Raw genomic sequence first — 26715 nt, forward strand, 5'->3', positions numbered from 1 at the left:
ATTGGTGAAGAGATTTCAGCCAAAGAAGGCCTAAATCATAAAGAGACATGAGGGAGACCATCATGACCATTCGGCCAAGGACACATTCATCCATCCTAGCCGAATCAACACCTCCTTTTATGAAGAGTTAGCTGAACCAACTTGATGCCAAGGGACCTATGCATTCATCTAATTAATTATGTACTTTCATAAAGACTTATACATTGGCCTAAACATCACCTACCCATTTGGCCAAAGCCTTTCATTTCCTACAAATAGGAAAAACATTCATCATTTGTAATAATCTCACCACTTAATCAGAATATGTCTTTGTGAGTTTATCTCTCTTCCAAGTTATTTTTAGAACTATATCGATTAAGCAAGTATATTTTTATACTTGTGGCTTCACTTCTATTCACCTTGATACTTCAAATTCCTAGATTCATATATAGTGGGTTTAAGTCACTTCTACTACCTCTCAAGCAAGTTTATAAAGGTCGGGGTTGTGCTTTATAACATAGTTTATTCTTTGGCGAGTTTAAGATACTATCTACATCACCATCACCATTGCCGCCCATACTTCATCAACACCATTTTCCATTGAAGGCCACCATCATCAACAACATCTTCCATTGAAGGCCACCATCATCAATGACAACTATCTTCTGCAACCAACGCTCTCCTTATTTCATTTTATTTTCCATTTCATTATTATCTTATCTTATACTTTACTAATCTTTCTTTAAACCTTTCTTTACTTTAATTTGAAAGCATCACTTGTTGTCATTCGTAGATCGGGCACACAATAAGGTTATATATTCCCTTCATCCTTGAAGAGTGTGGACAGGCTTACATCAGTACATGCCCAGAGCTTAATTGCTTTTAATAAGTTCATAACCCAAGCTTTGGGTGGTCTTAGTGAGAAAGACTTGATGAATTTACCGAATTTGGCTAAATATCTATTTTTAATAAGTTCATAACCAAGAGTTGAGTGGGTAGTCCTAAATGTGAAGGACAATTGAACTTACCATAAGAAAAGTTGAGTTTAGTTAAAACTCTATATGAATTCAATCTAAGAGTTTGGGTTTTCCTAGTGACAAGGACGTTTTGAATTCACTGATTAAAGTGGTTGAATATTTATTTGTAATGATTTCTTATCCTAGAGTTTGGGTGGTTCATTTCAGATGAACTTAAAGAAATTCACCTTACCTATTGTGAGGTTGAGTTGTTTTAAAAGTTCTTAATTATTTCATGGTTTATGTTGAGATAAATATGATGAAATAACCTAAGTAAGAAGGACTAGACATCTTCTGTGGAAATCATTGGGTCATTTTTCTAGTACACTTACTAGAATTCTAAGGAAAGATGGCTATATATATATATATATATACATTTGTATATATACTTTGTAGACACAACGAGGACTTCGGTGAATAAAGGGGTTAGTTGTGTGTTATGAGTTCACCTTAATATTTGAATGTCCAAGACTAGTTTCACTTTTCTAAGAGAAGAATTACTCATCATCACTATATATTAGTTCAAGATACGTTCATTAGTGCTTAATCAATTATTCTCGCTATTGCTATTCTCGTGTTTTAACTTCAAATTTCTTGGTTTTACAAAAGAATTCTTTTGTATTAGTGGGGAATGTTGGAAACACAAAAAAATTCACATTAGGTATGAACCGTTTGGCTTGGTCCGATTCGATTCATATGTGTTTCTTTTTAGGAAAGATTCTTCTGGTAAAATATTAATCAGGATTTATTTTTTACCATTTATAGTTGTTACAAAATATTTATGGTCATCAAAATAATATTTATAACAATTAATTATTTTGTAACTGTTATTGGATCTTTTACCATTTTACCCTTATGTTGAGCCTATAAATGGATGTTATTTTGTAACTGTTATAGTTGTATAAATGGATTTTACCATATCATATGGCACTACAAGAGAAATTACTCTAATATTATAAGCAAATGGAATATGCTTTGAGACACTCTTTGGAACTTTTCCTGGAGTGTTATTTTGAGTTGAGAGAAGAGCAGTATCATTAGAGTCCACTCCATCTTTCGAGTGTACGAAATTTGGAGAGCCGTGCTAATCCCGGGTGGGCTATTCGTCAATTGGAGCGATTACACATCGGGGCAAATTCGCTTCTAAGACAGTGGTTAATACCATGACACGGTTATTTCTCTGATTGATTATTTTATTTAATATTTTCCAGTCAGTGCTAATGTCTCGTTTTGCAGCAGTCAAATTTTCCAACAAGCTTCGTCAGAATCAGAGTCTATATTTTCATTTTGGGTTCTGCTTTGAGACGAAGGTTCCGCTTCCGTACTAGGGTATAATGTTGGCTCAAGTAGCCCGGCTTCAAGATCCTCTATCTCTTTGTTCCCTGAATCAAATTGCAATGGGGAAAATGCAGAATAGTCACAATATCTACAAATGTAACATGCAATTAATTGTATTACAACAAACAAGTAATCAGTCAATCTGTGTGACAAAAATATTCTTTTTCATGTTCAAAGGAAAGGAACTTAAAGTTATATTCAATTAAAGGTTGCAGACACTGAGTAATTGGTACCACTATAAGAAGAAGGGAACATGCTTTTAACAAGATTAATCACCTAAAAGAGACGTATGAAATCAAAAGATAAAGATGGTGATCAATAACTATGGAGCTTAAAAACTCCCATTTCATCTGTTTTGGGACAGCAGGTTATATCAAGTGATTCACACTTTGTCAGATGTAAAGTAGTTATATGTGAGTATCGATTATCAGTTACATTTCTGCAAAAAGGCTAACATTAGAAGGATGGATTAGCAGTAAAATTATGTCTAAAAAAGTTCTGCTCACATACTATTTGGCAACTTTAGAACTTCATGAAAATTATGTGGTTTTTATTTCCATGCTTAGCCCTAAAAACATGCACATACCAGCATTTCTCTGAAGCTTGTCAGCTACAGGCTTCTGCTCTCTGGATTGTAACGTAGAGTGCTGTGTGTCGAAGAAAATATGTTACCTATTCCAGGTCGTTTAGATCTTATAGCTACACCATCTATACGTTCCCCGACGGTAACTGATTGGGTTGAATTACCATCTATTCAAGGAGAAACATTTAATATGTGGAATACATCAAGTTCCTTGATACTTGAAAAGAAAGAAAAATATTGCACCATTCAGCAGGATTTTGTGCTTTCATATTCAGCTCATCAAATAATGAGAGAGAGATTACAGAAAACTAAACTGAAGGACAAAAAAGATTACATTTCAAACAAAAGTGGTGTGCATCATCCCAATCAGATCTAAAGTCTAACGAAATATTCTATTATTTCAAATCAATCACAAACAGCCTAATCCTTTCCATAGTGATAAGATGCTAAATAATAAGATGGAAAGAGAGAGAAAGAGAGAGAGAGGTAAAACAACTGAGAAAACTAAAGAATGAAAGAAAGAAAATTACTTTTCCAAACAGAAATCAAGGTGCATTGTATCGATCCCCTCATAGACAGAGAATATGCTATTAGTTCAAAATCAAGCACAAACAGCTTTACAATAGTCACATGCCCAATCTAATGATTGTCACGAAGGTCAAGGAGTTTCATCTAGGAAAACTGACAAGAAGATGAGATGATAAAAGAGAAAGAAAAGTCCAACACTTAAAAGACATTGTAGCTTTCAATCCTCAGGTTCCTTAAAAATTCCAAGCAAGCAGATGAAGATCAAGCTAATCATCACTGAGAAATTTCCTTTTAATCTAACACAGTCCAACGCACAAGAAATAATATAAAAGGCACAACTCAAAACTCCAACGAATTCCAAATAAAAAAGAAAACCCTGGTGACAAAAAAATATTAGAAACAGAGGAAAACATCAACAAAAAGATTCCAGGGCAATCTGAAACTGTTTGCATAAAAATAAGAACTCCATACAAAGAAAAAAACAGTAAGCCAACAAGACAATCATGAAAGAAACAGCCATCACATAATTCCATCTTTTGTTGATAGGAAAGTTAACCTTAACTTTCTCAGTAGTTTCTTTTCCCTTATGAAATGCAAAAAAATGAAAAAATCCAATTTGTACCGGCTGTACATATATTTCGAGGACTTCGCTTGTTTTCATTCTTTTTTATGTCCTGAGGTCTTTGTTTACTTGCATTATGGCTCATCTTTTGAAGGATTGTTTCATCTTCATTGCAGCTTACATGCTGAAGACATTGTGCATCTTCATTATGGTTTAAATGTAGAGAACTATGCTTGTTCTCTTTGTGGCTTACCTTTGGAGGACTTTCAGTGTCTTCATTGTCACTTACTTCTCGAGGAGTTTCTGTGTTTTTATTCTCACTTATCCCTTGTTGAGGATCTTGTGCATCTTCATTATGGTTTATATGTCGAGGACTATGCATGTTCTCTTCTTGATTTCCCTTTTGAGGACTTTAAGTGGCTTCATTGTCACCGACCTTTAGAGGAGATTCAGTGTTCTCATTCTGGCTTATCCCTTGGGGCCTTTGCGTTCTTTCCATCTGGCTTATCTCGTGAGGACTTCCTGTATTTTCACTCAAGTTTTTCCCTTGGGAACTTTGAGTGTTATCACATTGGTTTCTCTCTTTTGGACTTTGTGTGTTCTCTCTCTGGCATATATCTTTTGGATCTTCTGTTGGTTCATTTTGCGTCCTTTGTTTGAAGAACTGAAAGATCTTAAAACAGCCACTTCCTTCAAGATTTTAAGAATTAGGTTTCAAGTTTATAATGCTCCAGGTAGGAATAATTTATAATTTGTCATTAAAATAAGGATAATTGATCCGAAACTCATACCAAGGAACTAAAAATTAAGATACTATCATGCATGAAAATAGCCATTGCATACATGTGAGGTTACTACTGTATCATGGTTTCTGAGATACTTAGATGATTATGCAACATAAGAAACACAATACCTATGGGAATAAAAAGGCTGAAGCTTGAAAAGCAGCCAAATGCTTCTTGCTCTTGTTCTCTACCATGATTTTGCTCACCAGGTGCCACTATTGGGCTAATATTTTGTGTACATCTCAGGTGTGGAACCACTACGACTATCATCCATGGAAGTAGGCTTTTTCCGATGCTTTGGTTTGTGGCGTATATCTGAAAATTTTGGCTTTCTTCTAACAAGGATATCCTTTCTTGTGATGCAAGAATTGCAATTTGGACAATACAAATCATGTGTACTTTGTTTCTCTAAAACCCTTTCAACATCTAACTCCATCAAATCCTCTTCAATTTCTCCAACCAAGTCAAAATTGGTATCTACTTTGGTCGCACTGTCAAAATGCTTGACGATTTTAATTGTTTCTTCATGTAACTGCCCAACTAATGCTGGGCTCAAACCAAAAAAGTATTGACCATCTACATTTTTCACCTGCTGATGATGGGTTCCCGAGCTCAGGATTTTTGGAATTTCATAAAATCTATTGATGGACTTGGTGCATTCAAACCAATCAGCAGATAAGCACTTCGTTATGAAACTTTGGGCTAGCTTTGTCTATATTATGGAACACTTCAACGTGAATAAAGATGTCCAGATAACATGTCACGATTATGTTAAATATCAAAAACTTGCACTTGATAATTGGAATAATAGAATATTAAAACACAGTTCACCATAGATGGACAATGAAATATCTACTAAACACACTAAAACCTCAAAAATATCTGATATTACCAGCACGATATAATTTAACATATAAACCGTAGTTAAACATTTGTTGTCTTACTCTGACAAAGAGATAACCCAGCATCAAGGAATTAAAGCAACTAGTCCACTTTTAAAGCTATTAGCGGTTTAGATGAACTAGAAAAGCAGCAAGTTATAATGAAACAAAACAGCTTGCCCCAAATAAGTACAATTATTTATTGACATGGTTCAGTTGTTGCAGTTTTACCAACAGCTGGTGCTACCATCCCTATAAAAAAATCTTGGTATATACTGACCATTAGTTCTAAAGTGAAAACAGTTTCCACTGGTTCAAAGTTTTGGTATCCACCACCATGTTCACATATCAGATAGAATTATGGACATGAAGAATGCAAGTACTTCGAATTTGGTGAGTTCAATTTCAATAGTGACATTACCATATCCCTTTAGTTATAAACAATGAATAACAATGGCATTCATGACCTTACCAGTAACCAATATAAGAGAGGATCACAAGGAGGAAATAAGCAAGAGAATAAACCATAAGCAAGAAATTCTAATTGTGAATAATGTAAGCTGCGTCAGTCCTATGTTGGAACAAAAGAAACGAAAACCTCGCCGTCCTCAACAAGTTTTAAATTAGATTAAAGCTCCAAGCTGCTAGTAATGTCACTGCAGCTAGCGTGGTGCCATATGTGCAGTGAGCAAAAAGCTCGAACGCTGAATAAGATAAAAATTCAAGACAGGGGAAGGAGAAGAAATTCACTGGGATCATACTGATGAACCATTGTTGACACAAAAGATTCAAAGAATAAGAAAACAATGTGAAAGTAGACTAAAATGTATTGATAATGTACCTTGAAATCTGTCAAAGTAAACGATGCTTTCATTTCCCTCCCCTTCTTTTTTGAAAACATCGTCCTTGTCATTCTCATCGATCACCTCTTCATTTCGACGAATGTCACACTATTGATTCATCTTCTTCATCTTCCTCTTCCTCTTCATGGATAGAATAATCGGATGTAGTTCCACTGGTAGGAGCCGCAACAGGGGAAGGCGTAAGCTCACCACAAGTAGTAACCGCGGCTCCGATCCCATTGATTGGATGCCTGGTTAATAGACCCAAGCCCACCTTTTCGTATTCATCTTCATCCTGATTTACCCACGAACTTCTTTTGGGTAACTTAGGCTCAAGTTGTTGTTCCATGGGGTTATCTCTCTCACTTCCAAGTCCTCAAATCTAGATCCCCCACACCCACTATTCACTTCAGTCAGCTGGCAATGGTGTCCTTGAGTTTCAAGTATAACACAGCTACATGATCCAAATTCCAAAAGCATTTACTTGACATCTATTTCTGTCTCATCTTTAGAATAAAGTATCGAGTAGTACAAAACAAACTGGCAGCGCAGGGCACTGACCTGAATCCAGATCTTTAACCATAATCTTCATCTTTGTGATTCTCAATAATTAAAAGCTCCTAGTATTTTTAAGGTTAAAATACACGAGGTCACTCAATTATTACTTTATCAAATAATTAAGAATATTTAAAAAGATATTACTTTATAATGACTTTTAATTCAATAAAAAAGTTTAAGAAAAAGATGGAATAGTTAAACAGTTTGTTCTTGCAGTATGCTATAAGCGCAAGGACAATAAACAATATTTCATAACTTTTGTTTATGCTAGTCACGAAGCATTGAAATGATGACAATGGGAGCATCTTAAAGCATTTGAGCCACTATCAGAAATCCATGGGTTTTAAGAGGTGATTTCAATGATATTTGCATAATAGAAGAAAGGCGAGGAGCCTTGAATCGTCAACCTAGTATCAGTTAAAACTGCGGGACAAAATCATTAATCAGAGAATAATATACATAAATAATATAATGATAAATAATAATCGAATATCATTATAAAAATTAATGATAAAGAACGAATTTACTATGTCTTAGGATTGTTAAAGATATAACAATCCGAGACCATATTTACACCTGAGAAGATGAAACAAACAAGATTAAACTTCTTAAGAAAATAAAATAAATAGAATAAAAAATACTCTTTTCTTGATTGATCTTTTGATTGGAAACGGTTGAGGTATGTCGCTATACAGTTTCCTTAAGATATATTTTTAGCCACTCCTTTGGTGCTTGAGATCGTTGGTTGTCTGTCTCCTAAGATACAACAACTAAATGATTAACTACAGTAACACAACAGTAGAGATCACGAACTATCCTTACCTTCAACTATTATTGGAAAACTAAGAAGAGAGCCTTTTTCAAGAAAGTAAAAGTTCTTGAATTATGAGATATAAAAACTTTTCAACTTGCGAAACTTATTCTAAATTGTGATTAACCTAGCAGGTTAACTAAGTATTTATAAGGGATTTTCAAGATAGATTTACTCCAACTATATATCTTTTAATGTTCAAATTTAAACAGATAATAATATCTTTTAATTTGAAATATTTTAAAGATATAAACTCATTTTACTATTCAAACTTAAATAAATATTATTTTAATTTGAAATATTCAAAAGGATATAATTATCTTTAATATTCAAAGTTAAATATGTAACAAATATCTTTTAATTTGACATATTCAAAGAATAATTATCCTACTAATATTCAAATTAAAAATATCTTTTAATTTGCAATATTCAAAAGGTACATGAATTTAATTTAAATATTAAATCCCTAAATGAAATTTACTCTTTTTTCCAACAAAAACTTCTACAATTTTCTCTTTAACTAACGATTAATTGATATGGGTTTTAATGGTCCAAGGTTTATATGAGAGTGAGGTTCCTTGCTTTAGCGGTTGGATTGTTGTCTTTGTAATAGTGAGTGGTTGCATCTCTAGAAAACTGGATTCGGACCATAGACCAATCTTAACGTCAATTGAACTCAGAGGATATTTGAAGGTGAAGTATCTGTTTCGTTTTGTCGATGCATGGAATGACCATTCGAACTCTGATGAATATACCTTTGTCGAGAATCTAGTAGAGTTCACTAGGAAGGTTTGTGAATGGAATATGATACATTTGGTCATATTGGTTGTCGTAAATGATCGATATTTGCTAGAATTTGGGGTATTGAGAAAACATTACAGACATCAAATTTTGGTTTCCTCGTTGAACTTGAACAAAACCTGAAAGATGAGTTTAATGTCATTTTAGAGCAAGACACATGGATTGAAAAAAAGGGGATCATAACAAAAAATTCTTTTACATATCCACTATGAATAGAAAAAGAAGGAATTCAATGACCATGATCATATTGGATGATGGAAGCTGTTGCAATGATCCTAACTGACATAAGGTTCTGTTGATGTATTTTGAGTATGATATTGGAAATCAAATATGTTGTGTGTATAAGCTGTAATGATGTCTACTAGTTGTTTTTGAGTCTGTTTTAAGTTAAGTGTTTCTTTTACACTAATGTTTGATAGTTGTATTATTTCAAGCTATCTTATATTTTATAATCCTATTTAATGAAAATGTTAGAATGATGAGAGTGCACTGCATGAAGCTTCTCCATCATATTTTAAAAAATTGTTTGTATTCTCTTCTTCTTTTTCATATCTTTTTTTCTTCTTTATTAAAACGTATTTGCAGAAGAACATTACAGTGGTAATCAGAGCTGCTTCTTGAGGGCTGTGAGGTTCTATTGCTATTTTGTGAGTGATTAAACACTTTGTGAGTTTGAGAGTTTTCTAAGATCTAAAATGGCTTCTTCAAATTCTCCTTCAACACATGTTCCTATTTTTACAAGAATTCATTATCATGTTTGGACAGTTAAGATGAAAGTCTATTTGAGATCTCTTGGCTTGTGGAGGGTTGTAGAAATTGATGAAGATCCACCTACACTAAGACCAAATCCCACTCTTGCTCAACTCAAAGCTTATGACGAAGAAATGTTGAAAAAGTATAAAGATTTAACATGCATTCACTCCGGGTTAAACAGGCCACGTTTTCACTAGCATTATGGATCTTGAAACACCCAATAATTTTTTGATAAACACAAGGAAACCTATGAGGGAGGTGAAAGAATGAAGAAAAATAAGTTTTTAACTATGAAAAGAGAGTTTTCTATTATGCAAATGAACGAGTTGATTAAAGATTCTTCAACTAAGCTTATGGATATTGTAAATCAAATTTGACTTTATGGCATGGTTATCAAAACCGGACCGGATCGGCCGGTTCAACCGGTTGAACCGTGAACAGGTGGCCTGTCCGGTCCGATTACCTCACAAAACCGGTCTGGTAATGAACCGGCTGAAAATCGGCAAAACCAGTTTGAACCGCAGGTTCACATTTTTCTTTTAAAAAAAATTAAACCAAACAACGTCGTTTGTTCAACGAGCCAAGTCAAATTCGAGTATTGCTGAGCTCGACTCGAACTCGAAAACTTTAAAAGTAAGCTCAACTGGACTAAAAAACTCACGAACTAAAAATTATCAAGTTCAACTCGAACTCGAAATATAATATTAAAACTTGAAATCGAAAAGGCTCGAACACAAAAAAAAATTAGAAGTTCGATTGAAGCCTAAAATTTGAGCTCAATTGAAGCGAAAAAATAGTTCGCTATGTGCTCACCAAAATGCTCCATGATTTTGAATGTCAAATTACCTCTATTATTTATAGAAGTAAGTTGGGATGCTCTTCTATGTTTCTTAGCCATGTGGGATTGTTTTGTTCTCATATTTTTACTCTTTAAACTTTTGGGTTGCTCTTTTATGTTTCTTAGCCATGTAGGATTGTTTTTTTTAAAAAAAAAATTAAACCAAATGACATCATTTGTTATGATATTTTTAAGCCCCAATTTTTTTTTTTTATTATAGTTATATAATTATATTTATTATTTAATATGTTTTACCTTAAATATTATATTGTAGTTGATTTGAATCATTTTGTTTCACTTGATTTTATGGTTTTTAATTTATATATGTTATGACTTGTGATATTTTTATACCTTTTAATATTGTAAACTTAAAAAAGTGTTACATATATATTAATATTGCTTTGAATATTATGTAAAATTGAAAAAAAAATATTATTTTATATAAAATCCGGTTCAACCGCGATTGAACCCGGTTGAACCAGTGAACCAATACCTTCATCGGTTCAATGTCCGGTCAAGTTTTAAAAACATTGCTTTATGGTAAAGATCTACCCAAATGAAAAGGTTGTTGAAAAAGTCATGATCAATGTTCCTCAAAGATTTGAAGCCAAAATTTCAGCTATTGAGGAATCTTGTGACATTACGAGTCTAACTATTGTCAACCTTGTTAGTAAGTTAGAAGCACAAGAACATAGAATTTTTATGGGAGCTCAATAGACAAGTGAAGGTCATTTTCTTGCTACTCATAAGGGGGTAAAGTTTAATAACTCTAGGGAGATATATGACAGTTCAAACAAGGTGTCGTAACCGGTTTTCGTCCGGGCACGAAATTTTACTTGGTGGGAAAAATAATGTAAATAAATGGTTTTTATTGAAATGTTTTGGGAGTCGCCATCGACCTTTTGGGTCAGGTAGGTCGAATACCTAAAAATCATCTTTTAAAAGAGTTTTTAAGAAAACATCAATTAAAAGATAATCTGGTATGCGTTTAACCAAAAATTCATTCTTTTTAATAATAAAAAGGGATTCGTGGTCGGTTACATTTGGGGAAGGATTAGCACCCCTACAACGCCCAAAATTGGTACCTTTTGATTATAAATTGTCTCTATTATTGGAAATTTAAGAATTAAAAAATATATTTAATTCATAATCCAGTTATTTCAAATTTATTAGAAAAATATATTAATTTATATATTTTTTTACATTTAAATAAGATATTTATTTACTTAGAAATATCAGAAAATGACTTTTAGGTGCTTTAAGACAGTCCATTTCTTAATATTAAAAAATAAATAAATATTAATAAAATATTTCTCTAAAAATAATTAAAATGAATTAATATATAATTTATAAAAATAGAAAATTTTATTTATTTAAGAATAACAGAAAAGGACTTCTAGGCGCTTTAAAACAGCCTATTTCTTAATATTTAAAAATAAATAAATATTATTATTTAATCAAATATATATTTATATGACTAAAATAAAATAAATAATAATCAAAGTACTAATTTAAACATATTGAAACTAAAAGGATAATAATACAAATAAAATTAAATTGCAATTAAATAGTCAAAATAAAAGGAATTAAAAGCTATATGATTAAATTGCAAAATATAAAAATTAATGTACTAATTCGAAATATCATAAAGTAAGAATATTAACATTGTAATTTAACCATAAATATTAATACGAGATAAAAAATAATAATAATAAAATTAAAAGGACTAATTGTGATATTTATCCTAATATATATATATATATATACAAACATGCAAGGACTAAATTGAAATAAAATAAACTTCGAAGACAAAATTAAAAATGCCCAGAATTTTAATTCAGTGACTGATATGGAAATTTACAAAATAGAGGGATTGCGCGTGTGGTTTTCCCATGTGGAAATTACACAAACACCCCTCACCAAAACGACGTAGTTTTGGTGAGGGCCTTTTAATTAGCCCAATAGGGCTATTTTCCCTCATTTTTCCTTTTGGGTTCTCTATCTAAGGAGAGAACTCTTCCCATTCTCTCTAGAATCCTCCCACCGGAGGAAGTTTTGGTCACTGACCGACCGCCGTATATCGACATTTTTCGCCACCGTCGACCACCGTCTATGGTGGTCGGAATTTACAAAAATACACCCGAAAAATCCTCTTTAGATCCTAAAGCCGATTCCGGACTCCCTTTTTCTAAAAAACCCCCAAACTCCGTAGATCTAAATTTTTACCTTCGGTTTTTTGGTGGTTCACGGCAGTTTGGATGCTCCGACGAGTGTAAATTGCTCGGTATCTTCACTCTTTTTTTTTGTTTCGGTTTTGTAGTTGTGTGTTGTTGGTGATCTCCTCTTTTTTCAGGTTCAATCGATGGGGCTTTTATAGGCTCCTTTGTACTCCCTTTGGACCGGTTAAAGGAAGGTAACCCGGTGAGTCACCCACCTATGACGGTGCTAGAAGCTGATGGAATTTGCAACGTGGAGGGGCTGCTGGCAGTGCTAGAAGCTGATGGGATTTGTAACGTGGAACTGCTGGAATGAGGAGGTAAAAATGGTGCTTACATCTGCCTCTCTTTGCTCGTTACTATGGAACATGAATGAAGCAAAGACGTAAAACACCATTTTTAGCTTGAAATGTTCAAACTTATGAGTTATAAGTTCTTCTTATTATGAATTTTTCACTCACTTCGGACGAGTTTTTCTTATTATGAACTTTTCCACTAGGAATGACGATCCTCCTCCTTCTGTAATGGATTTAATTAAGAATGACAATGTCAATGTTGGTATCTCTTCCTCTGTGATAGAATCAAGCAAAAGGTCGAACAAGTTCTTCTCATTATGAACTTCTCATCCCTCATCGGATGAGTTCTTCTCATTATGAACTCTCCACTGGAAATGTTGATCCATCGAGTGAGGTGTTGGTGATTCAACTCCATATGTGATGAATTGAACTAAGGTTGAACAAGTTCTTCTCATTGTGAACTTCTTCTTCAGATGAGTTCTTCTCATTATGAGCCCCTTCTGGAAATGTTGATCCATCAAGTGATGGAAATTTTTATTTCTAGTGAACTGTCTCAAGCGAGACGAATCTTGTTTTAAGAAAAACAATCTCAAGTGAGATAAATTGTTGTTTCGAGTGAAACTGTCTCAAACGAGACAAATTTTGTTTTAAGTAAAACAATCTCAAGTGAGATAAATTTCTATTTGAAAACATCCTGCACTGAAGGTCTTATGGATGGCCCGTAGGTCTTATAAATTTGGGAAATAGTTTACTAAGTAAGATACTTTGGAAATCGTTTTCTTACTATTCAACAATTTCATTTTCAGAAAAGATTAAATGAGAAACTTTGAAAATTGTTTTCTCATTTTTTTAAATAACTTGTTAGTTGGGTAACATGCCCCACTTCAAAATAATACTTCTTTTGTGGATTGCAACCATCTGATCTTCAAATGTTTACTTCTCCTGAAGTGATTTGAATTCTTCCTTCCTTTTGTAAGGTATTTTCCATCATGAATCTTCTTTGTTCATACGAAGATCTATAAAACTTCATGTTTGAATGTAATCAAATGTATCAATGTAATGCATTTTCTATTATGCAAATGATGTTCTTATGAATGCAAAAATGTTGATGCAATCTTCATTCGAATTCAAAGTGGCAAACTTGGTCTTCATTCACTTAGTCAAAATGTCATTTCAAGCGGCATTTCTGATGAACCATCTGATCCACTTGCATCTTTGTGTCTTTTTTGTTTCATTAAAGTCTCAAAAGAAATGTTTCATTTATGGAATTTTTGCCATAATCAGAATTATGACCTTGATGCCCCATTTTGTCGTGGATAAAATTGGTTTTTTTCATCTGAATTTGTGTAGAAATCTAATAAAGCTTTCATCTTTGAAAAGAGAATCTATCATTTTTGAAGAATATAGATGTAGATATGTTAAACTCAGCAGAGTAATTAGGAGATCAACGTCTGTTCTGATTTGAGTCTTGAAACACATCATAAGGAGGATTTATCCTAATTCCTTTCATGTTTCCACATCTAATTGGATCTCGAACAAAGCCATTCAGACCATATCATGTCGAGATGCTTAACAACAACCTATTGTTCAATCTTAATTGGCTCCACTAGTTTCTTGTTGTTAAAATTTCAGCCTCCCTTTTATGGAAAGAAATCTTAATCATATTTAACTTCTAACCTTGGGGTCGAAGAAGTCAAACTTCATCTTGGGCCCATAAATGTGAATGCCATATGATTGCAACATTGGTTCAGCACCATAATCACTAGTTCGTAAAACATTTGACAACACATTCATCATTTCCTGTGGCTTCTATACAGATTTTTTCAGTGAAATTCTTTGCATAGTGTTCGGAGCTTTTGTAGGACGTCTCTTAAGAACAAAGCTCAGTGAGACCACAAGTAGGATGATTTGACTTGCCAGCATCAAATCATCAGAACAATGCAACTTTCTGTCTTATTGGAAATATTTGCTCAAATCAATGATCTTTCTGCAAGATGATATAGGCCTTCAGCATGCCCCAGTATTTTCTGATATGAACGTTCAAAATGAGTTCAAAATTTTTCTTTGATGATGTGAACCCTCAAAATAAACTTTCAAAATGCTTCACATGAATCATTTCTGTCTAAAATAGGCTTTCAAGATGTCCCAACATTTGCTTCTTGCTAAAATGAGCCTCCAAGAATGCCCAAACATTCCTATTAATGTGAGCCTTCAAAATACCCCACATATATCATTTATGTTTGAATTAGGCATTCAAGATGCCCTAACATTCTATTTCTGTTTGAAATGGGCCTTCAAGATGCCCCACATGGATCTGTCTGAATTGGGCCTTCAAAATGCCTCAACATTCTAAATTGTAAAGCTTACTCTCAACATTTGTTTGACTTGAATATCATGATCCCCACGAGGTCCAATTTTGAAAATGCACTGTTATGGGTACTTGTGGCTTTATTCGTGCCCCAAATCGGTTTTTCTTGAATACTCTCATTCTGGTGTTACAAAACAGCAGTGTTGTCAAGTAATTTGAGAAATTCTCTTTATGTTGTCACAAACTTAAGAAGTATTCAATCATTCTGACAGAAACGTCTAAGATATATGCATCTTCTGAATGAGGTGATCATCTTCTGGATATGGAGGGTTCTAGTCGGAAAAAATGGTATAAATCGCTTGGTAATACATTCCAGGCCGACAAAATGGCTTATCATCTTTCAGTCTTAAGAAACATGTTTCCAGGAGTATCAATGTTCTGTCTCTTTTCTTTAGGATTGGTGGTGCAAAGATTGCCCTTTACCGGCTCGTCATACCTTTGAAAGCAGATGTGCAAGAACTGAATGATGATCAGTTTGAGCAATTGATGAGTAGATTTGACGGATTCGACCTTGTTGTCGATGGCATCCCGTGTAACAACTTTACTGGAAGAAATAAACATCATTGAGATGGACTCAAGGATTTTTGTTGGTGCATTTTCTTGCAATGACTGCTACAACAACTGTCTCTTCTGCTGCTCCAAGATACGCACTACCATATCCCACTCTTCCCGAACCATGGAAAGGTTTAGTTGATAGTAAAATTGATTATCTCTATTTTTGGAATCCTGTAACCAATGTTACCCAATATGAAAGGCCTACAAATGTAGAATCTGTTCCAATGTCTTATTTTGTGCCTATAAGTTCTCAATTTCAAGTTCAACAATCTTCTGAAGGACATAATGGATATAATCCTGACAAGGAAAATGATCAATATGGAAGAAACAACAATGATGTATCAAGACTTGAGCCAGTATCATGGTATAACCAGAGTACAGGTGGTGGACTTATTTATTCCCATAGTACACCTAATGAGACTTATAGCTCTGTGATTGGAGGATCTGCTAGAGACATGGATTGATGGCTGGGCAAAATAATTTGTCTGGTGATGCTTATCGCCCTCAGCATGAGATAAGTGTCCCTTTTAAATAGGATAATCTTTCTTAATGAGTTGCTAATAATGTCACAGAAGAGCGTCACAAGTTCAATTCTCCAGACTTTCTGGTTTTTTTGGACCACTTGCTTTCAAGAGAGTGAAATGCTTCATCATTCTGACCTTGTTCATTCTTTTTCTTCAATAGAGGTAGAATTGGCAACAACTTGCTTCAAGGACTTTCCTCATTTGAGACTGTCCTGTTTGAAAGTGTTTTTTATTCTTTCTTTATCGAAGAATGAAAGAATTTTGTAAAGTATTGCTCCTTACAGGTTCACAATAGAATCAAATCATAAAACATGAGTTTAATGAATATCAAATAAATCAACTACTCTTTTAACTCATAAAATCATAGTCCTATGGAAAATGTCAAAATTATTGACTGATTTAAGGTGTAGGTTGATTATGGTAAAGCAAGGTCTCTTCAGGTTGGTCCAGGATATATGTATATTTGAACTTTCACTAACTTGAAGAAATGGTTGTTATGTTCATCTCATAGAGACACTTGTTGGTTCCAGAATCTCAGGAACATCTTTGGGATGTGCGGTGCTTCATCAAGAGCTTAAGATCGTCTCTTATGTCATTGTTGCACCATTCAATATTCAAGCCGCCTTTTCAGGTTTTCAACTCGAATCCTCCTTTGGTTTCAAGATGTTATTTAAAAATTTACATCTTGAACCCCCCTTTTATCATTTTTCATATTATACATTAAAGATTAAAAAAACCATTTTTGTAAATAAAAATCAATCCTGAGAGGCGGAATGAAATCTGAAGATAGTCCCTTTCACATAGAAATCCATGTATGATTAGAATGGACTTTTCAGGTACGTAACGTAGGTCATGGCTCATGGTTAAGAAAGAAAGGGATAAAAGGCCCAAACAAGTGTTTAAGGGTAATTGAACCAAGGATCAATTCACTCTGATGCCTTCAATCTTTCTTTGCTTGACTTAGATCTGCTTTGCTGGGGATTTTTCTATAAGATTCATTCATCTCCAGCATTTCTTGTGTTTCTTGTTGAATATGAATCTTTGAACTAATTACACTTGATCAACCTTGTAACTTGAGCTCAATGAGTCACCCATCTTGATTTAATTTCTCATCTTTTCTTTTTTTCCTTTTTTTCTTTTTTTCTGATGAATGAGTATATGACTCTAATTGCTTTGAGAACCTCCTTTTCCTCTTGCATTTCAAAAATTCTTTCATTATTCTTGAATGGATTGATCTTCAAGCACTTTGTATTTAATCTACCTTGTGGTATCAAAACTCTCTTCATTTCATGATGATTTGCCTTCGTAATTGACAATTTTTATCCCTATGAGCAGATATCATTGTTCTTTCCCCCCAATGTGGAGGGTGATCCTTGGTTAAGGTTGAATCAGAAAAAAATATTATAGGCTCATAAGGGGACAACAATGGATATATATATATATATACATATATTTGAAATGATAAATCAAACAATGTCATTCGTCATCTCATATACAAAAGCCTTTGTAAAAAGAGGTATCCACAGGGGGGTGAATATTCAAGATTAATCTTTATTTAAATGAAAACAATTAATGCATAATGTATTTATCTAAATCAATCTTTTTTCTTCTTCTTTGAGTATGCCCTAATCACACGAAATTATCTTCGATAAGTTGGTCCATGATGCCTCATCTCGTCTCTTCTTGCAGGAAGATTCACGGATAATTGAAAGTTTGGTTTTTTTGAGGTCTTTTAGTTTATGATGGTTTTGTAATTGGAAGGATAAATGAATGACTTCTGAAGTCGTGTATATGGTGGAATGTTATAAACCAATCAACTCTACCCAAGAATATAAACATCTGGATTTGGTGTCTCAAAAACAGGTAGAGACATTACTTCAGAATCTCAGATATTTGTGGGGTCAAGATTTGGTTTTAGTAAGGGTCAAGTAATTGGCATTGGATGCAATATGGAATGTATAATTTTACCACTTGCCAAAGATATATAATTCTTGAAAAAGGGTATTTAATCTACTTGATACTAAAACATTTCAAGATTAAAATTTGATTCCTTGCTCATAACCATAAAAGCAACACAAGTTTATTTATTGCACACTAAGACAGAGAAAGAAACAAAAGACAAGTTCAAACAAGATGCTGAAAATAGAAAGCACTATAGTGGTAGATAACAACTTCCACTTGTTTATTTAGCTTGCCCTATCATTCCTCGAATGTCCATGCTCCTAATTCAATTAAATTTTGAACCTTGCGCTTCAATGCCTCACAATTCTCAGTAGTATGCCACGAGCTTCCCATGTGGTAGCTACATATTGCATTAACATCACATCCTTTAGGAAATGAGGGTTTTTTTGGTTTAGACTGAACTGGAGTCACAAGACTGTTGAACTAGTAATGGGAGTAGTTCTTCATATGTCATTGGAATTTTATCGATATGAGCCTTCTCTCGGGTCATTCTATAAGATTTGGTCCCATGATTAGTTGGATAAGACCTCATTGTATTGATCTCGACGTCAGTACTATTGGAGCGTCTTATTTTACCATTCTTGATAGTTATTTCTATCATTTCTCCACACATGACGATGTCAGAGAACTAATTAGTCGCAGCCCCTATCATGTGATTAATATAGGCATATTTTAATGTATTGATGAACAAAGTAGTGAACTCCCTCTCAGTCAATGGTGGATTCACTTGAGAAGCAATGTTTCTCCATCGTTGTGAATATTGTCGAAAGCTCTCGTTTCACTTCATATTCATGTTTTGCAACATTGTTCGATCAGGGGCCATATCAACCATGTGCTTATATTGACCCAAAAAGGCTTGAGCTAAGTTTTTCCAAGAACGAATTTGAGTATGTTTTAGCTGATTACACCATTTGGAAGCAGGTCCAGATAAACTGTCTTGAAAACAGTGAATCAATAACTTTTCATTCTTTACATAGCCAGTCATGCGACGACAATACATGGTGATATGAGATGAAGGGCATGTGGTCCCATTATACTTCTCGAAATCTAGAACCTTGAACTTTGGTGGGAGAACCAAGTCAAGGACCAAACTTAGCTCTTTGGCGTCAAACCCATAAAATGACTCAGCCGTCTCTCTAAATTTTATCACCTCTTCTATATTTTTCAATCGTTGGATGAGTTTTTTCTTCTCAACTAATTCATTCGGGTCAGAGATCTCATTATCAGTACAAAATTCATCTGGCTTCAATCCAGAAGCAGTAGGAAGGTCAGTGGGGAATGAAGATCCAGCCTGATATTGTGGGTTCTTAACAGTGAAGTCAACTGGTGGTTGGATTTCCTGATGCGCAGAAGTGTGCCCCGGAATGTAAACAGGTGTAACACCAAGGGGATTTGTGGGGTTTTCAACAAGACTTTTACCAGTGGTCAAATGTTTCCCAATCATTTCTTCCATCTTTTTCAGTAGATTGAACTGAGAATTTGCGATATTAGCTTCAACTTGTACCAACTTGCTCCTCAATTCTTCTTGCGTCTCTTTCTGCTCTATCTCAAATTTGGCTAGCCTATCCTCAGTTTCTTTAGACTTTTTTCTTGTGTCGTGCTAAGCGTTTTTGCTACAAGTAAGAACCAAGATCACTTTGGTTGAAATCCTTCTTTTAATGAATGATCTTGATTTTACTTTTACAAAACCTTTCATAAAGTATCTTCATGTATGTTGCAGCTCTTTTTTAGTTTGGTGACCCCTGTTATCCACTCTTCTGGAGTGTTTCTTATACCAGCATTTTGAAAGGCTTGACTGATCTTCTGAAAATTTTCATGCATGGTTTCCATTTCTGTGCTCAATTTCTTGTTTTGATCTTTCAAATAACATGCTTAAGCTTCATAAAAACCTCCATTATTCTGAATGCCCTGACTGATACTCTTGCCGTAGAATGTTTTTGGTATCAATCTAACAGGATCTTTGTGGAATACTTTTGGTATTAATATAACATGATCTTTGTGTGCATAGCTCGCTTCTATCCTCGGAGTTTCCTCAGGATGCCATTCCATGGTTGCGTCATATTTTGTTCGATTATAAAACTTTTTGTCCATTTATGAAAACTTTTCAATTTGATAAACACTCTCTCGAGTCAACACCTTCTGGTTATGTCATGATCATGCAATGCAAGCAGAAGAAATCACTATAAACAAGTTAAAGTAAAATAAAATGTATCTTAGAAAATAGATAAAAATAAAAATAAATAAAATGGTTAGTACCAATTAATAGAAAGAAAAGATTCTTATTTATCATGGTATATAAATAAATCATAACCTCATGTTTTCTAGTTCCATGCTTTGTTTGGAAAAATTAACCTAACCGCATGATTTCTAGTTCGCATGCATTTATTTAGAATAAAAAATGAAATCAAATAAATTAAAAGCTAGAGCATATTTCTCCTTTGTGTACACCTATGGACAGAGTGTCAGTAATGTCTAAGATTGGGTGAATTTCTAGGGTTTATTATATGCAGGGTTTCAGTTCTAGGAGTAAAGGTACTCGAATTGTCCTTGTTGGTGCCCTCTTGGGTTGTAATCCTGGTCCATTATAGACTTAAGCGGATCGAGTTCAATTCAAGGAGACACATTTCCCTATGCCTGACACGGAGAATAAATTCTCACGAAGACATGGAGTATATGAACCCCGAAAGCTACTTGCTAGGTCTGACACGGAGAATAAATTCTCACGAAGACGTCGCTTTCACTCCCACTTAAAAGGGACAAGCTTGATTATAAAGCTTATGTTATGCAATGCACGTGTTGTGTGTGAGGAGAAATTTTCACAAAGAATAAATATTTAAAAAAAGTAATTCAATACAAATAAAAATATACAAGGGTATAAAATAAATTGAAAGAAATTAAAAGAATCATAAATTAAATAAAATTGGATTCTCAATTTCTAATTATAGAGACAATATATAATCCACTTAGGTTTGACCGGTCCCCAGCGGAGTCGCCAAGCTATCGTAACTGGTTTTCGCCCGGTCACGAAATTTTACTTGGCGGGAAAAATAATGTAAATAAATGGTTTTTATTGAAATGTTTTGGGAGTCGCCATCGGCCTTTTGGGTCAGGTAGGTCGAATACCTAAATATCATCTTTTAAAAGAGTTTTTAAGAAAACATCAATTAAAAGATTAACTGGTATGCGTTTAACCAAAAATTCATTCTTTTTAATAATAAAAAGGGATTTGTGGTCGGTTACATTTGGGGAAGGATTAGCACCCCCACAATGCCCAAAATTGGTACCATTTGATTATAAATTGTCTCTATTATTGAAAATTTAAGAATTCAAAAATATATTTAATTCATAATTCAGTTATTTCAAATTTATTAGAAAAATATATTAATTTATATTTTTTTTTATATTTAAATAAGATATTTATTTACTTAGAAATATCAGAAAAGGACTTCTAGGTGCTTTAAGACAACTCATTTCTTAATATTAAAAAATAAATAAATATTAATAAAATATTTCTCTAAAAATAATTAAAATAAAATTAATATATAATTTATAAAAATAGAATATTTTATTTATTTAAGAATATCAGAAAATGACTTCTAGGCGCTTTAAAACAACCCATTTCTTAATATTTAAAAATAAATAAATATTATTATTTAATCAAATATATATTTATATGACTAAAATAAAATAAATAATAATCAAAGTACTAATTTAAACATATTGAAACTAAAAGGATAATAATACAAATAAAATTAAATTGCAATTAAATATTCAAAATAAAAGGAATTAAAAGCTATAGGATTAAATTGCAAAATATAAAAATTAATGTACTAATTCGAAATATCATAAAGTAAGAATATTAACATTGTAATTTAACCATAAATATTAATACGGGATTAAAAATAATAATAATAAAATTAAAAGGACTAATTGTGATATTTATCCTAATATATATATAAACATGCAAGGACTAAATTGAAATAAAATAAATTTCAAAGACAAAATAAAAAATGCCCAGAATTTTAATTTGGTGACTGATATGGAAATTTATATAATAGAGGGATTGTGCGTGTGGTTTTCCCATGTGGAAATTACACAAACACCCCTCACCAAAGCGACGTAGTTTTGGTGAGGGTATAAATATCCTTTAATTAGCCCAAGAGGGTTATTTTCCCTCATTTTTCCTTTTGAGTTTTCTCTCTAAGGAGAGAACTCTCCCCCTTCTCTCTAGAATCCTCCCACCGGAGGAAGTTCCGGTCACTGACCGGTCGCCGTATATTGGCGTTTTTCGTCGTTGCCGGTCACCGTCTATGATGGTCGAAATTTACTAAAATTCACCCGAAAAATCCTCTTTAGATCCTAAAGTCGATTCCAGACTCCCCTTTTTCTAAAAAACCCCCAAACTACGTAGATATAAATTTTTACCTTCGGTTTTTCGGTGGTTCACGGCAGTTTGGATTCTCCGACGAGTGTAAACTGCTCGGTATCTTCACTCTTTTTTTTGTTTCGATTTTGTAGCTGTGTGTTGTTGGTGATCTCCTCTTTTTTCAGGTTCAGTCGATGGGGCTTTTTATAGGCTCCTTCGTACTCCCTTTGGACCGGTTAAAGGAAGGTAACCCGGTGAGTCACCCACCTATGACGGTGGCCGTCTTAGGGGAGATAAGGTGTGCAGTTGATGCTTGCTGGAAGCTGCTGGAACGGGGATGTGAAAGGGTTGCTGGTAGTGCTGGAAGCTGTTGGAATTTGCAACGTGGAGGGGCTGCTGGCAGTGCTAGAAGCTGATGGGATTTGTAACGTGAAACTGCTGGAATGGGGAGGTAAAAATGGTGCTTACACAAGGGAAAGGCTTTTGTTTCTCCGGCTAGTGTTAAAAAAGAAAAGGTTTTGTCTTATCCTATTTGTAAGAAGACAAACCATGTTGTAAAGAATAGCCGGTTAAAGGGGAAAAAAAAACAAGTCCAAATTTCAGAGTACCTTTTGCGATAAGTGTGGACACACTGAAAAGTTTTGTTGGACTAAGAAGAAGCAAGCAAAGAAGCAGCCTCAACAGCAAGCATATGCAAGTGAAGAGAACCAAAAGCAGGGTGAGCATTTGTTTATGGTTTCTTATGTTACTGAACCATTGCATAACATTATTTGACTTGTGGATAATGGGTGTACCAGACACATGACACCTGTGGCAGCATACTTTAACTTACTCGAATAATACCTTTAAGACGAGTGTGAAGTTGGGGTGGCACGGTTAAAGTTCATGGCAAAGGATCAATTTCCGTGATTATTCTACAAGGTAAAAGAACAATCTATAATGTTCTTTTTATTCTTGATTTAGATCAAAGTCCGTAGAGTATTCCCATAAATGATTAAACGTGATTTTAGTGTTCCGTTTAAGGTAATGTCTGTAACATATTTGATGTTTGTGGTTCTAAATTTGATGAGCTGAAAATAAAAAATAATAGGTTTTGTTTGAAGCTTGATGTTGTTTGTGAACATGTGTGCTTGGCAAAGGATGATGTCAGTCCTTTTAGGTAAGGATGGGCTATTTTAATCTTAGAACGTCAAAGTATATGCAGTCAAATGGCTATGTGGGTTTTTGGAATATCAAACCCAAGTTAACACGTACAAATTATAATATCGTATCCAGAAATTTTGGGATGATCCTGTGGGTTCGATCGTAGTTCCTCCCATATGCTTTTAGATTAAAAGGGCTCGAGTGAGGTTAAGCCATGGAAACGATAATTTTTTTTACGTATAAACTATAAATATTTCTGTCTATCATTTTAATTTTTTAAATAAAAATTAACTTTAAATACTAAAATTATTTTGATTAATTGCAAAATTTCCAGGAGACAGCTTTTGTGGAATGAAGGTTACTGAGTTGAGTCGCTAGCCATTTTTGTACATATAATAAACATAACTTGAACAATGCTTAGCAATAATGATTTTATCATAAAAGTTGAGAAGCAGCTGGATTCACTTGAATGGGCCGCAAGAATATCCAGTGCAGAGACCGGTGGCACTGTTGTAAGGGAACAATGAGACGGGTCGACAAGCTGGGAGCTCTGGTATTTGTGTCTCGTTGCTCAGATACTCCATCACCTCTTCCATGCTAGGCCGACCTTTCGACTCATTTAATGTACAAAGTAATCCAATGTCCAGAACCCGAATGGCTTGCTCCAAGTTAACCAGTGACCCCATCCTCCCATCCACCACCTTCACCTTCTCATCCTTCACATGCATTCTCCAAGCAAAATCCACCAAGTCCCTTTCTTCTTGCTTTGCTTCTGCCTCTAACCTTCCCCGTCCCGAAACCACTTCCAACACGAAGATTCCGAATTCGAATACATCAGCTGTCTGACTGATTGCTGACTCGAACCTTCTTGAATCTGTTGCCGAAAGCACCATCCCGAAATCGCCTAGAACTGCCCGGAAGCTTACGTCAAGGAAAACGCTGCTCGTTTTCATGTTCTTGTGAGCCAGTTGCTTAGAATGAAGGAAGCTCAGTGCTTCTGCAACGTCGTTGATGACTTTGAAGCGTCGTGTCCAGGGAAGAACCCCACCTCCGAATAGCCATTTGTCGAGGCTTCCATTGGGGTAGAAGTCGTACACGATCATCATTTCGTTGTTATCATGACACCATCCCCTGATGGGAACCAAATTCGGGTGTCGAACTCGGCTCATGGCACCAATTTCTTTGTGAAGCCGTCGTCTATCCAAGCCTTGCTGTGAGTTAAGAAACTCGGCTGACAGCCTTTTGATGGCCACTTGACAGCCATTGGAAAGCTTCCCTCTGTAATAAACACCCCTGGCATCGCCACCTAGAATTTCTGCCTCGCTAAGACCCCTAGTTGCTGATGAAATCTCAGAAAGCGTGAAGCGACGGGGCTTGTTCGGAGGCCTTGGTCTCTGGGTTTTCTCTGGTAAACCTGTAAGTTTAGAGTTGCCGGTTCTTCCCCTGCGGATACAGAAAAAGAAACCAATCATGGTGGCCAAAGCTAGTACAGCTACGGCAATGAAAATAAAGAAACTGCTGGACGGTTCTTTAGTAGATCTCTTTTGGGTAGTTTGAGCACTAGCCTCAGATTTCTGGAAGGTGATTTTACTCTCACAGGTTTCCTCCGAAGGGAAAAGAAGAAAAGCTTGGCTGGTTGAGCTGAAGTTCCAGGAGAGTACGTTATGAATTTGCGTCTTGTTCCCTGTGGATGCTGAGAATCCAATGAACATGTACTCATTGAGATGGGGAGATAGATCCAGAGAACCAGAGAAGATAGGCTTAGAAGGGTAATCATGGCCATCTGATCCGAGGTGGATGTCCATCCATCTACGAGCACCATCATATGTAATCCAAGCCCGGTGAACTGAACCATCGTTAAGAAACACCCCAAAATCTGATGCATCAATGGTCTTGGTGGAAACAATGCTAGCAAGATTAACGCCAACATGATTGTCATTCGGATCTCTAAACTCCGGATTCTGGTGTGTATCGAATTCAATACCTACGGCTTTGTAATCTTCCTGACAAGCATCATTGAGCATACCAAGCCATGGTCCAGGTCGTCCCACGGTGAACTCATCAGGGACTATGATAAATGTGAGACCACTGCCTCCATGATGAACCCCACCGGCGCTTGAATTAGATGAATTGCTGAATTGAAAAGCAAAGGTGGTTTGAAAAGATGCTGGGGTTTGTGTGTGTGGATCAAGCAGGCGGACTGGCGAGGAGTAAATGGCTCTCCCTGCTTGATGTCTCAGATCAAAGGCCACTGATTCATCTGGAATTTGGATAACACCTTTTTCCATTGAAAGCTTCGCACTCCCAAGAAGTTTCACATCTGATGTAACTCTAGGATCATCAAGGCTGAAATGTGCGAAGGAGATGTTCTTGGTCACGTTTATCACAGGCCCACTTGTAGCTGATGAATCCACGAGAACAAACAGGTGTATCAGAGCTAGAAGATGAAGTGACGATGACCACCAAACAAAACAGTGCCGGAAAAACCCAACAGGTAACACAGATGAATAACAGATTCCTTTTTCCATTTTCTTGAGCAATGAATTCTTGCAGGGTCTCCTACGTAGATAAGCTGCAAGCAAAGATATTGTTAAACTTATACGGATGTGGCTATACAATCTCCTCCCATACCAGTCAAGCATTTCATTACAAGGCATGAGTAGTTTTTTGTCGCTTGTCAACTATTTGTGACAAAAAAAAAAAAACTCAAACTCAAATGACAGGTTTAAGATAATTACAAATACCTTAAACAAGGATCATTTTGTCCTGCCAAATCTCCATTCACAAATCCGATGTTACCTGAGTGCCGCATGCAAACACGTTTCAAGAGTTCTATATTTGCATTAATTCATAGTGGGGCCAATGATTGATACCATTCATCATATGCTTTCCAGTCATCTCCCTTGGTCCCCCTACTCAATTATTGACCTATTTTGATTAGAGACCACAACTTAATTACCAGTTCACTAAATACTAATATAATTTATCTAGAATAATACCTAACAATTAT

The 26715-nt window shown here is 34.8% G+C and overlaps 2 protein-coding genes and 2 long non-coding RNA genes across 4 annotated transcripts; 1 reads left to right on the forward strand and 3 right to left on the reverse strand.

Moving 5' to 3' along the window:
* Nucleotides 1-2285: 2285 nt before the first annotated feature.
* On the reverse strand, nt 2286-2967 carry LOC120162989. Its single transcript, XR_005519600.1, has 2 exons — nt 2920-2967; nt 2286-2377 (listed from the first exon to the last, which is right to left on the reverse strand). It is a non-coding gene; the product is annotated as an uncharacterized LOC120162989 (long non-coding RNA).
* A 1074-nt stretch (nt 2968-4041) lies between these two features.
* LOC120162988 lies at nt 4042-5448 on the reverse strand. The gene is made up of 2 exons (XM_039173025.1): nt 4920-5448; nt 4042-4696 (listed from the first exon to the last, which is right to left on the reverse strand). Exons 1-2 carry the CDS (start codon nt 5182-5184, stop codon nt 4419-4421), a joined length of 543 nt encoding a protein of 180 aa, XP_039028956.1. The 5' UTR covers nt 5185-5448; the 3' UTR covers nt 4042-4418.
* Nucleotides 5449-6948: 1500 nt separating this feature from the next.
* LOC120162990 lies at nt 6949-23643 on the forward strand. The gene is made up of 3 exons (XR_005519601.1): nt 6949-7039; nt 18305-18312; nt 23633-23643. It is a non-coding gene; the product is annotated as an uncharacterized LOC120162990 (long non-coding RNA).
* Nucleotides 23644-24005: 362 nt separating this feature from the next.
* Nucleotides 24006-26460, reverse strand: LOC120162986 (probable L-type lectin-domain containing receptor kinase S.7). The gene has a single exon (XM_039173024.1). It carries the CDS (start codon nt 26360-26362, stop codon nt 24167-24169), a length of 2196 nt encoding a protein of 731 aa, XP_039028955.1. The 5' UTR covers nt 26363-26460; the 3' UTR covers nt 24006-24166.
* Between the last annotated feature and the right edge of the window lie 255 nt (nt 26461-26715).

The sequence above is a fragment of the Hibiscus syriacus genome, unplaced genomic scaffold (genome assembly GCF_006381635.1).
Source record: "Hibiscus syriacus cultivar Baekdansim isolate YM2019G1 unplaced genomic scaffold, ASM638163v2 tig00111427_pilon, whole genome shotgun sequence".
Lineage (NCBI taxonomy): Eukaryota > Viridiplantae > Streptophyta > Magnoliopsida > Malvales > Malvaceae > Hibiscus > Hibiscus syriacus.

Coding starts and splice junctions, on each gene's coding strand:
- LOC120162988 (XM_039173025.1), bottom strand. CDS start 5,184: ATGATTTGTATTGTCCAAATTGCAATTCTTGCATCACAAGAAAGGATA. Junction 4,697..4,919: donor CAGCCTTTTTATTCCCATAG/GTATTGTGTTTC, acceptor AAAATCTTGAAG/GAAGTGGCTGTTTTAAGATC.
- LOC120162986 (XM_039173024.1), bottom strand. CDS start 26,362: ATGCCTTGTAATGAAATGCTTGACTGGTATGGGAGGAGATTGTATAGC.